The sequence below is a fragment of the Cryptosporidium bovis genome (assembly GCF_009768925.1).
Source record: "Cryptosporidium bovis isolate 45015 chromosome Unknown contig_10, whole genome shotgun sequence".
NCBI lineage: Eukaryota > Apicomplexa > Conoidasida > Eucoccidiorida > Cryptosporidiidae > Cryptosporidium > Cryptosporidium bovis.
The window spans coordinates 387,819-400,811 of NW_027125029.1; the positions used below are offsets into that span (position 1 = coordinate 387,819).

General features: G+C 25.3%; 5 protein-coding genes across 5 annotated transcripts; 1 reads left to right on the forward strand and 4 right to left on the reverse strand.

The window, feature by feature from the left end:
* Nucleotides 1–125: 125 nt before the first annotated feature.
* Nucleotides 126–2,108, reverse strand: FG379_000283 (uncharacterized protein; the record flags this gene model as incomplete). Its single annotated transcript, XM_067325693.1, has 1 exon — nucleotides 126–2,108. One exon carries the CDS (start codon nucleotides 2,106–2,108, stop codon nucleotides 126–128), a length of 1,983 nt encoding a protein of 660 aa, XP_067183237.1.
* A 479-nt stretch (nucleotides 2,109–2,587) lies between these two features.
* FG379_000284 (uncharacterized protein) lies at nucleotides 2,588–4,351 on the reverse strand (the record flags this gene model as incomplete). Its single annotated transcript, XM_067325694.1, has 1 exon — nucleotides 2,588–4,351. The coding sequence occupies one exon, from the start codon at nucleotides 4,349–4,351 to the stop codon at nucleotides 2,588–2,590; it is 1,764 nt and encodes a 587-aa protein (XP_067183238.1).
* A 493-nt stretch (nucleotides 4,352–4,844) lies between these two features.
* FG379_000285 (disulfide isomerase precursor (PDI)) lies at nucleotides 4,845–6,497 on the reverse strand (the record flags this gene model as incomplete). The annotated part of the gene is made up of 1 exon (XM_067325695.1): nucleotides 4,845–6,497. The coding sequence occupies one exon, from the start codon at nucleotides 6,495–6,497 to the stop codon at nucleotides 4,845–4,847; it is 1,653 nt and encodes a 550-aa protein (XP_067183239.1).
* A 2,793-nt stretch (nucleotides 6,498–9,290) lies between these two features.
* FG379_000286 (putative low complexity) lies at nucleotides 9,291–10,730 on the reverse strand (the record flags this gene model as incomplete). Its single annotated transcript, XM_067325696.1, has 1 exon — nucleotides 9,291–10,730. The coding sequence occupies one exon, from the start codon at nucleotides 10,728–10,730 to the stop codon at nucleotides 9,291–9,293; it is 1,440 nt and encodes a 479-aa protein (XP_067183240.1).
* Nucleotides 10,731–11,345: 615 nt separating this feature from the next.
* On the forward strand, nucleotides 11,346–12,992 carry FG379_000288 (uncharacterized protein; the record flags this gene model as incomplete). The annotated part of the gene is made up of 1 exon (XM_067325698.1): nucleotides 11,346–12,992. One exon carries the CDS (start codon nucleotides 11,346–11,348, stop codon nucleotides 12,990–12,992), a length of 1,647 nt encoding a protein of 548 aa, XP_067183242.1.
* Between the last annotated feature and the right edge of the window lies 1 nt (nucleotide 12,993).

The window sequence follows — 12,993 nt, forward strand, 5'->3', positions numbered from 1 at the left end:
ATTAATTTACATGGTTTAAATGTTGTATTATGACTAACCATTCAGTTAGATGAATTTATTTTCATCAAAATAAGTTGATATATATTACATTTTATATTTCTCTGTGAAATAGAAATAAATTATTTTTAAACCGTTTTCATTTTTGTGTTGTTCATATTCTGGTATTTTTTATTTAGTGAAAATCTTAGTAATACAAAGAACAAAATAATGTTAGGAGTGAATATATAAGCGAACTGGAATATATCTAAAGAATGCCAATAACATAATATTATTGAAAATGATATTACTAATGAAACAAATGTCAGTAAATTCATTACTGAAAAATTGAACTTAAATTTATCACTCTTTATTATTTTGTTCCATGTTTTGAATAACAGGAAAGTAAAGAATAAAATGATAATTGAAAATAAATATGGAAATAATGGGCCAGGAAGTTTTCTTGGTTCTTTGAATTTATATATTATTTCCTCCTTGGGATAATACTTGGCCATATTTGGATGTATCTTAAAGGGGCACAATTTATCAAAAATAGCACTCTCATTCTTATAAATTATTATATTGGTATTAAATTCATATAAGTTATCTTCATTTTCACGAGAAATGCTGTTTAGTAAAAATCTGATAGAAAACTCACTAGATGAACATATAAATTTATCTTTAGTTAAATCAATGAAAAATTTAAATGAATTTTTGTCAATGATTGCTGCTATTAAATTAATGGATCTTGTACCAATAGTATCTAATGGTTTTAGAGCTTTTACTTCTAAAAAACCAGCATAGTTAAATATTGAATAGTAATCAAAATATTTAATGTTAGTATCCAAAACAATCACCATTTTAAACATTTGGATATTATTATTGTATTCAAGCAATAAACCATTGTTATTTTTATCTTTTACTTGAATTCCTTTACCTAAATATATTTTTTTATTTGTTAATAGTAACTTTTTGTTAGATTGAATATTATTATTTACATTTAATATGGGTATTACTGTTTCCTTAGAAATTATTGATTTCCCTAACACTTTTATTTTAAATAAGTTTTTATTAAGATCATTAATAATTTTATTTGTTATCTCTTGATTATTTTCTTTATTTTTCAATATTAATTCATATTCACATGTTTTTGGAATATTATTAATAGTAACATAACTAGAATAACTATTATCTTTGACTGATAATTCAAGTTCATTTATTATTTTACCATTTGCATCACAAAATGTAAATGAACATATTTTACTGTCTTCGTTTGAAATAAATCCTTGAATTATATGTAATCCTGATTCTGTTAACAATTTTCTCGTTATAATATATTCATTTAAAATACTAATGTTTCTTATATCTTTAATGTTAGCTTTTGAAAGACTAAGAACCATTTGATGAATACTAATAGGAACATCTGCAAAATTAGTAGGGCGTTTCAAATAAAAATATGCTCTTGTTATTAATGAAAAATATAAAACATATGATTCTAAAGACAATATGTTATTTACTTCAAATTTGTTCTCCCACTCTAATATTGAAGTTAACAATTTAATGTGACCTGTATTTTTATTGCCAATTTTATATAATTGAGATATTGTTCCAAATAAATATGATATATCATCATAATCAATTAAAATATTTTTTGATTTTTTAATCTTACTTATTTCATCATTTATAAGTTCATTAGTATCATCTATTATATCGTCTTTTCCTAACACGCTAGCAATATCTGATGGTAAATTCGTTAATATTGTACTTATGTAATATAAATCCCTCATTGTTGGTCTATTTGACTTCATGAAATGTTGTTTTAACATTTCTGCAGATACAATTGAATTTTTAACATCACACTCAATTAAAGTTGACCCATATATTGAACAACTTAATTCACTTAATGGTGTGTCTACCTTTTGTATTTTGAATTTAAATGTGTTACAAAGAAAATTACTGTCATTCTTAAGTATTTGATTTATTGATAACAATCTAAACAACAATGAATCACATGATCCAACATTTTCAAGAACATTTAATCTCACATCATGGATTGTTGATAACAGTTGTGGTTTAACTAATGGTGTCATAAGGTAAATGAATATTACAAATGATTTTATGGAAAATTTCATGATCACGATTTATTTATAATATTTATACCAAGAAAAAATTATCAAACAAGAAAGTTGTCTAGTTACAATTCCATGAACAACTTAATCTTATTGTTAAGAATAGTGAGCAACTATACACTTATATTAATAATTGCTTCAATTACTACCTAATATTAATTAAAAATTATCACATTCAGTAAAAAGACTTAAAGTTATACTTTTAGCGCCTCTATTGTTTTGTTGCAGTTTAATTAAAGACTATTAATCAACAAAATACAAGAGAACAAAATTACACACTAATAGAATAAAATGACATAGACCATATGGACTATTTATGTAAGAGATAAATTGTTTCTCTACCTCTAATGTATTTATTCTGATAGTTTTTTTAATTTAATTATTTTAAGACTTTAGGTGCAAGCTTAAAATTTATACAATATTTGGTACCCTCGAGCGCCAAAACAATCTAAATATATATATATATATGAAGTGAATATTAGCTAAAAAAACTTTAATGGAATGAGGGAATAAAGAGGATGATTAATACAACAACATATTTTTCGGATCAATTTACATCTTGACCATGCATCTTTTGACTCTGAAAATCTGTTTAAATTATATAAAGCAACTCCCTTTGTTGCATAAAGATTAGATATATCAACATTATTTATGTTATTGTTTGAAACAAATATTTGTGAATTAATCATAAATGAAACATATCTATCCACATTATTCCATTCCCCCAGAATGATACTCCAAAACGCAATTAACTTATAACATCTGTAGAATAAATAATTCATAGGATGAGGCTTTACAGTAATATTTGGATCGTCATTATTAAAATATTTGTCTACAATATTAATCAGTAATTCTACAGCTGACGAAAGATCACACATTTCATTGTTCAATCTCTCAGCCTCAGAAATAGCATTATTAAATTCGTTGATTACTTTTGTAGTTTCTGATCCAAAAAATGTTTCCTTGCAGTTCTCACATTCATATGTATTAGTTAATTGGAATATAAGATATTCACTATCATCAACAATTGATGATAAGCTGGTCGATTTGTATAACTCATTTATTGATTTTGAAAAAAGTAATGTATTATCCATATTTAAATTACTATCAGTGTTTTCAAGTAGGCTTAAACTATTATCGAAGCATTTTGAGCATAAAAAACCTTCAATATACTTATCTTTGCTAAGGTTAAATTCAACAGAACACCTATTACATTGACAAAAAAAATATTTTGTCTGAGATAAATGTTTAATTCTATTTCTTCTTGAATCATACATTTCAATATAACTTATGCATATTTCCTCATTTTTTTTAATCTTTTTATTTGCTATTAAATCAATATATAAGCTGTTAAAATTATTATTATTATTATTATCATTATTACTATTATTATTATCATCCAAACTGTTATTAACACCAATAAAACCACAATTTGGATCGCAACTGTGATTAAATAAACTTGAAAAAGAAAATAATCCCCAGCCTGTAATGTTTGGACTAAGTAGTGAAAATGTAAGTTCTAAAGAATTATTTGGAATGAAATTTAATTTTGGATTGTATAAACAACCATCATTGTGACCTTTATTATTTAATAACGAGAATATGGGTATACCAAAACTGTTACTGTCAATAATACACATTATTCTGAGTAAAAGATTGTCATTCAATTTATTATTTAGATTATTATTTTTTATTTTTTCACTTATTACTGGAATATTAATTAGACTATTAGATAACCTTCTATATACTTCTAGAGTGTCTTCGGGAAATTTAGACATGTTATCCTCTAGTATAGATATTTGGTTATAATTTGGAATTAGACAATTATTTTCCGAATTTGCTTTATAACGTGAATTTGACGTTAATTCGATTATACTTTTAATTAAAAATCTTAGTAGCAACAGTGTTCTATCATATGTTACTCCAACTTCTATTGCTATTTCATCAATGATATTCAAACTCAATATACTGCACTCAATTTCATGGATTAATCTTGATTCCTCGAGACAATTTTTTGAACAATATTTCACCTTACCACATTCCTTGCATTCTATGAAATTAATTTTTTCACTAAAATAACGAAAACAAAAATTGCACATCAAATTACTATATTCTTTAAGTAGTATATAACAATATGGAATTTCCCTAATTATCAATTCACCTTGTTCTATGTCCTCTTTTGCAATTATGCATCTTCCTTTTGTTTTATCATCAACTATTTTAAGCTTTTCCGGAAGATCCCACATATTTAAGTTAAGTTATCATTTATTTTTTTATATGTTTTACAATTAGCCAAAATAAATAAGATATGAGTAAATAATGCAGCTCATAGATGTGATTTTAATGTATAATTTCAGGAAAAAGAAACTATTGTGACAAGGGCAGTAAACAGTCTTAAATAAGGCCAATATCTGTAAAGTTTAATGCAAAATACACTGTTTGTTTTACACTCAATTCCCAATATATCACTATTCAATTTTTTTTTTATAATTGCAAATATGTATACCTATTTTGACATTTAGATAAATAATTTAAGGCGGGAGGCCATTTACATATTTGATAAGAGAAATAACTAGGCAATAGTTGTAAAGCGATAAAAACAAAGACTATAAATTATTACATGTAAGTAAAATATAACTTATTGTGGAAGAAAACATTAGAATGGCAAAAATTGATTAAAAATAGAAAATGAACAAAATCACAAAATCTTAATTAAACTTATTTAAACTATTAATTAACTTATAATTCATCGTGTTTGAGAGAGTTTTCAACTAAATCAATTTGTTCTTGAGTTGGAGGTTCGTCAGCAAATTGTTCAAATTCAGGAAATATGGTTACAACCAAATCATTGTAGTTTTCTGGATCATTAAAAGATAAATTTTCAATATCAATAGATGTCGAATTAGTAATATACTGTTTAATATTAATGTAACTGATTTCATCAGCATTAAACTTGGCCGGATTACTATTATGTTTACTAAAAAATAGTAAAGAAGGTATTGAATTTGAATAATATTCATCCTTAGGTAGATCATTTTCACTTATATCTATAATGCCAAATTTTATTTTTGAATCACCTTGTATAGTTAATGCATCATTTAATTTTTTTAATATTTCTTCAGTATCATTACACGGTTGGCAAAAAGGAGTGGTTAATAATATAATCCAATCATTGTTCTTATCATCAAGCACAATACTGTTAAAGTTGACTCCTACAATCTTTGTAAATTTATCATTCTCATTATACAATGGAATTGGCTCAGACCTTAACTTAGGCTCGATTTTACCCGAATCAACATCTTGGATAAATTTTTTAATGGTTGAATATTCGATAGGTGTATTAGGTGGTAAAATATATGGCCTTGTCTTAGCTACTGCAATTGTAGGCAGCATTTCAGGTTCAACGAGTAAAACAGTACTTAAATGTGTAGAATGTTCTGAAGTATCTAGCCAAACAACTCTATAATTACTAGAAAACTCTTGTGATATTTTCGTTAATATTGAAACGTATGGTTTTATACTTTGATTTCCCTTTCCATTTTCCATAGGAACTAACAACCATATTAAATCAAAGTCAATATCTGAGTATTTAACAAAGTTTTTGCTAGATATTTCACCAAATAAAGGTACGTGATTATTTTTTATAAATTCAAATACATCACCTTTGTTTTTCAATGACTTGTTGAATATAATTCCATTATCTTCATATCTTCTTAAGCACAATAACCAACTATTATTATTATTACTATTGCCATTATTACTTTCCAAAATTGAATCAGTGTCTGAATTATCATTATAAATATCAATAAGATTACTCGCAGTTAAGTTTGGAATTAATTTTGAAGAAATAAAGTAGAATTTACCAGATACTCTATTAAAATCGGCTATCTCATAAAATACATTGTATTCCGAACTATTCTTAGCACCATATAAAAAATAAATCACGTCGTCATCTTCTAACAATCTGATTATATTGGTTCTTGTAATATCTAACTTACTTTCAATCATTTTAATTGGATATGATATTTGTTCCTTCGTCCAATCTAATATTTCCACATCTGCTCTACCACCATAATATTCTTCTGGTACTTTTTTCCTGAAAAATTTCAATGTTGGAAAATCATTTATTTGGTACTCTTCTAACAACTTTAAATTTCTTTCACCATTGATCTTTCCTAGACTTACATTTATATTCTTAAATTCTAAATATAGTTTATCTAGCTTTTCTATTACATTTGCACAGGCAGTACAATCTTCTGAGTAAAATAAGACGAGACAATGATCGTTTTTCCCTATAAAATCTGGGAAACTATTTTTATCCAATTCAATAACTTCACAGTTTAATGCCACACATGTCGTAAACAGTATTAATAAGACATTGAGAAATCTCATTTTTTTCAAGATAATTTTAAATGTCAAGCTCTTTTTCGCCAACCTGTAAATACAATAGCCTCTTTATTCTATAAATGATTTGTCCTTGATTATTAAATGTAAAAAAAAAAAAATCTGATTAATTTATTTGATAGTTTTAACAAATAAACTTCACTAATTCATTAATATAACAACGCCATCCTATTTCCACATTATTTCTTATCTCACATAACTCTATCCGCCTCAAACCATATTTATTTTAATTACAACTAAATATATTCAAAGCAAATAACTATACTAATATACAAACTGCAAAAATAAAAATAGTGGAAATTTTGCCGCTGGGACGAGACAGGTTACTACAATTTACATGCATGATACGAAATGATAAGACAGTAAAAAGAAAAAAAATTGAGCGAAATTAGAGTAGTCTGAATTGAGTTCGTTAAAAAACAAAGTTTCAACGTCTCGAGAATTGGACTTAATTAGACGTAATCTTCTCAATTGAAAAGATATACCCCACTTGCCAGTCAACCCATTTCAAGCCAACTATTAGATAACAAATAGTCAGCGTTTTTTCTGTTAGGAGACTACAGCCATTTCGGCCATTAACCACTAAGTAAATACAATTTCTAATAAAATTGTATCAAGGCATCTCAGACCTTCCCATCCGTATCTATCATAAAAGAAATAAAATATATTCCTCTTTCTTGTATGCGGAGAATCTCGAGCTTAATTTCGCCCAATTTGCACATATCTATAATTAATGAATCGAATATATAACTTTATATTGCTTGTTACTCCATGATATGAAGTGAATAATAGCTTTATAACTAAATATTTAAAAATTAACGGAAAACAGACAATATTAATAACAGTGTTCAAACCTTTTCATCTACAATCAAAAGTTAATTACTATTGTTTTAATTACATATATACCTGGGTTTGTATAGTTGTCTTTTTATAATGGTGAATAAAATCCCCACATAAATACCTAAAAAAATACCAAATTGATACTGCCAATTCACATTTACATAATTGCATTTAAACAGTTTGGTACTTATTATCCGAGTGTAAACAATTATTTATTGTATATTATAATAAAAAATTGTATGTCGAACCCTGTGATTGACATAACCTCTACTTATTTAATCATCATAGATGAAGAGGCATGACACCCGAGATTCATTTATTATTCGATGAAGATTGATCCAATATTTCATTCAAAAAGTCAATTATTGGTCTTCGGTATCATCGTATAGACATTAGTAAATGTTTATGTTAATATTAAAAAAAAGTGTCCAAGTAAAATCATTCAAATATTTTCATAATAAAATCGTAAATAAACAACTTATCAGTAATTTAAATTATTTAACAAAATACTTCGAAATATATTATTCCATTTATAGACCATTTAAAGAACTGTAATAAAACCATGAATATATATACGTCAAATACAATTAATAATTAAATTAACTCATTATTTCTTGTTTGTTCGTCAAACATTCTTGACACAAATTTACCATTGTAGATTATATATAAAGATGCAGAATAAGTCAGAAAATTCAGACATAGTATTATCCACATTATGATTTCGGTGGATTGACAGATATTTCATAAGTTAACAAATTAATCATCATCCTTTAATTCTGCATACCTATTATTATTTAGGTTAGATTTTAAATATAATAGGCAATTATTAACATTAAATTATCACTTTTTTTAATTAGTGTCTTAAAAATACGATCTACTTGAAATAATGCTCAGGTGCCATTTATTTACTTGTATCATTAACAAACAAATAAACGACACTAACTCTTTCTACATAAACAAATGATTCGGTGGAAGGAGAAGAGAGTTGATAGTCTTCATTGCAGTATTCCATTCAGAATATTGATATAATAAAAGTTAACACATTCACTTATATGTCCAAATAAATTGTAATATAAAATTTGAATTTACTAGACCATAATGATGAGTTTTAAGAAAATATATCATCTAATAGTATTTTTGTCAAGAATTCGCATTAAATATATACATTTGTGTCGTTCACCATCGAATATCACACTATACAAGCCCAACTGTATATTTAAAGCAGGAAAAAAACTTACCTAAATCAAGCAATAATCCATTTAAATATAATACATTAGGGATTTATATTTGAACGAAAAAAAATAAGACATTAATTTATCTCACTTATTATTGTTGACGAAAAATATGTCCCTCAGAGTTAAAAAGCTCGTTGTTTTATAGTTATTCATCAAATAAAAATCAGTTCGAATCGATATAACACTATCATCATTGGGAATAGAATCCATTACTCTATACTTATTGAAAATATCAATATATATTTATTAATATTCAATAGACGTCATTTACAGTCCAATTAAATTTGAAATCCTTAATATTATACTATAATATGTTCCAGGAAAAAAGAACTAATTGTCTTGACTAGCCATTATATGCATTATACATAAAGTAAGGAGACGTTAATTGTTGTTATTTTACTTAATTTAATTTATCATCATTGGAATCGTATGATACTTATGTTTTATGACTATTTGCCTTAACATATATCCAATTTATTATTAACTATTTTCTGTTTCCTTTCACAAATAACACTACTTAAAACGTTATATATATTTATTTTAGTTATTGTATCTGACCTTATCTTTTTATTATCTATAGCGCCTATTATCTTGTCTCGTGGCGGTAAAGCTTCATATTTATTAATGGCAAAAAAAAAATGGACACTAAGTGAGAAAAAAATTTGTAATTGTTATTTAATGTACTGTAAATTTAATAATGAATATATTAACAATTATTCACTAATTTATTGAACAACCTTTCAAAGTGTACAAAACAGCATATACTATTATTGCACGACATATTTTCATTGTTATTGTTTGCACCAAATTCAATTCCACAACTAGTTCCGCAATCAGTTATTTTTTCTAGCAAGAAATTTTCATTCACACATGAACTATTAATATTGTTTGTATTGTTAGAATTGCAAGTATTTATCATTTGGTTTTTAATTCCATCTATATACCTATCAACAGTAGCTTTTATGCTGTTTAATGTCGTATTTTCGAACTGATATCTAATTAAATATGGCAATTCGGATATATTCTCTAGCTCACATTCTATGTCCATTTGCGACTGATTTTCATTTAGTGATAATATCCTTACAAGTAATTTCAAATTAATCTCCTTCTCAAATATATCAAAATTAACGTTAATTAATAGATGTATATATGATAGATCCAATGGATACAATAACTGATGTTTCTCCTTAAATGATATCCAAATATCCACTAAACCTGTTTTAATTTTTTTTTTATATTGAATATCCCTATTTGACCCACTTTTAAGAATAAATGAACGAATATCTTTATTATTATATATATCCAAATCGTTGTCTTCACTATTGTTGTTCCATTCGCTAATAACCAAATTAAATGTTTCCTGAGGATCTAATATGTATTTTCCATAAAATAAATCTGATGTGATTATTTCAGCAAGCTTGATATTCGAAATTGAAACGATACAACATGGATATTGATTAGAGTATGGAGATATCTCATTTATTGATTGAGTAGCAATGTCCAAGTTAGATATTGGTATTTTGGCATTTGTTATTTTAAATTCATTGTTTTCATTATTATTTAATATTGAATGATTGTTTTCACTATTTGTACTTTTATTTTCATGTTTAATATTATTCTCATGTATTTTTAACATTTTATTTACACATTCAATGTTATCACCTATTATATAATTTATACCTGATTTTGTTTTTATATTTAAATTGTCATTTTCAATTAATTTCATATCTAGTATATGATTAAATGGCAATATAACCCACTCACCCCTAGATATAATTCTATCATTCATATTCTCATCATTTACCGTTGTCTTAGCAAAAGCAGTTGCTGCTATTGGAGCTATAATGCATTGTATGTTTAAATTATTTCTATTTATTAAATGAAACACTGCCAATTCATTTTCCATTAACATTATATCACATAAATAATTACCAAAGCCAAATCCTGGTATTTTTAAGTTACACCTATAACAACCATTTAGTTCATATATTTGATTAAAAATTGAATCATTTTCTAAACATTTATTCTCTTTATCTACCCACACTATTGCACTTTTGCATTCTTCTTTAATTAGATCATCTACTTTTGAATCATCGTTAATTTCTCCTTTTATTAGTTTATATGTTAACTTTTCAAACCAATTCATTTTATTTAACTTTAATGTTCTATTAGGTTAATAAACACAAATTATTTTTTAGCTTTTTGAAATTATTTTAACTATTTTTTACATGCATTTTTACTTCTTGAAATTAATCATGTATTTTACTAATGCCGGTATAATCAAATAAAAATAGGCTTTCGGGCATTTTTTTTATTAATCAGAATGGTATTGGGGTGGGGAGGGGAGACCAAAATAAGAGGGTAAAGAATGAAGGATATATGAAAAAGAAAAGGGGAAAAAAGTGCAAGGAAAAATAAACAAATTAATTTTAATAAATAAAATATTTAATTTAGTTTTCAAGTGGAAAAAACTTAATAGATACGGCACAAAGTTATAATCAATCAAAATATTTTGTTGGTATTAATATAACTCGCATTTGTTATTATTTATTCAAGTCTGACTATTTTTTACCTTAAAATCATTGAAAAGAAATAAATCAATAACTAAACATCGAGTTTTCTTCTATTTTATTCTATTTAAATGAAAAAAAAGTTAGAAATGAGATTATAATGTCATAATATAACTATTATATACATTAGGCTTTAAGTTTATATAAATATAAAATACATTTATAGTTATTATTAAGTTTGGATTTGTTTAATGGTTAATAATAATAATAATAATAATATATATCAATATGATTTCTCTTCAAAACTATTTAATAAGCACTCTTATTTAGATGTATTGGTAAATATATTAAATTACTTAGCAAATAAATATGTATCTATATTTTTAAATCCACTCTTTGTAATAATTACATTGATTATTATTTTAATTGTCATTTTAGATTTAATAAATTGCTACAAAAAGAATAAGTTTTCTAAAAATAAAGTGGTAAATAGCGATTTAAATAAAATTTGTTATAAATACAATTGTGGTCTAGATACAATACCTATTGATTCAAAAACAAATATGTCATTTGGTTGTTGTTGGAGATATGACTCTAAAAAAAGAATTCACGGGAGAATATTTATAAGTGACAAAAACATTATTTTCTATTCACCAATATCAATATTATTTGAGAAAAAGGAATTACTATCTAAATATTCTGTTTTTCCAGGTATAAAAATTTCGGACACGACATTAATTACAATGGAATACACAAAAATATCAAGAATGGTTCGTCGAGGAGGAAGCAAAGTACTAAGAGGTAGTGTAACCATTGAATTAAATACAAACACAGACGATAACACTCGTCTCGAAATAATGTTTTGCCATTTTCTTCATACTAAATACGTTTATGATCTTTTGTCAAGACTTTGTACATTGTGTTGTAGTAGAATATATGATACAATACAGGGTGATAACAAATTAAATGATGACTTAAGCAATATTGTTAAGAGTGAGAAATCGTTTGATAATATTAGTAATATTGATAAAAATATAAATAATAATAGCGAGGTTATCATTCCGAATGATATTATTTGTTTCCCATTATATGACTTACAAGGTAAAGACACAATTAATAATTATGAAATTGAGAATTCGAATATACTAGAATTATTAAATAAAAAATCAAGCCAAGAGTTTGAGGAATATATAAATGAATATGATTTTAATCCAATACCAACTTCTTCACTTCAAAATGTATTTCCATGTATAATTATGCCAATTGATATTAAAAAGGTATTTACTATTCTTTCCGATGAAAGTGGAGATAGTAAAAAAAATGTTTATCTTCGATTTCTAGAATTATCAGGTGCTTCCAATGTTGAAATTGAATATAAACCTTCAAAATACAATTTTATGAAACATATTGTTTATACATATGAAAAATCTCTTACTATTGGTGGCATTGGCTTGAGTTGGTTGTCTTCAAAAAGTTCAATTAGTTTTAAATGCAAAGAAGACCTCAAATTGTATTACTTGGGTGATGATCTTGGAATATTATTATGTATAGATGTTAATTCTACAGGAATTCCTGAGAATGATGCCTTTACCGTAAATATAAGACATCGTTTTACTCCATTCAAGACATTAAATAATTGTTTTTGTGGAGTTAATAATAATTTTGATAATGATAATAATAACAATAATAGTTATTTCAATGATAATAGCGACAAGAATGACAAATCACAATTAAAAAAATGTTACTGCGCCTCCAAAAAGTATGTCCAATTAGATGTTGAATGTGAAGTTAATTTTCTGAGATTTTCATTATTTAAAATACCGGTCATTCAAAATACAATTGATCAAACAAAGAAGAATTTGGATTTTTTAAGATCATCGTGGAAAATGCACTTCTAAA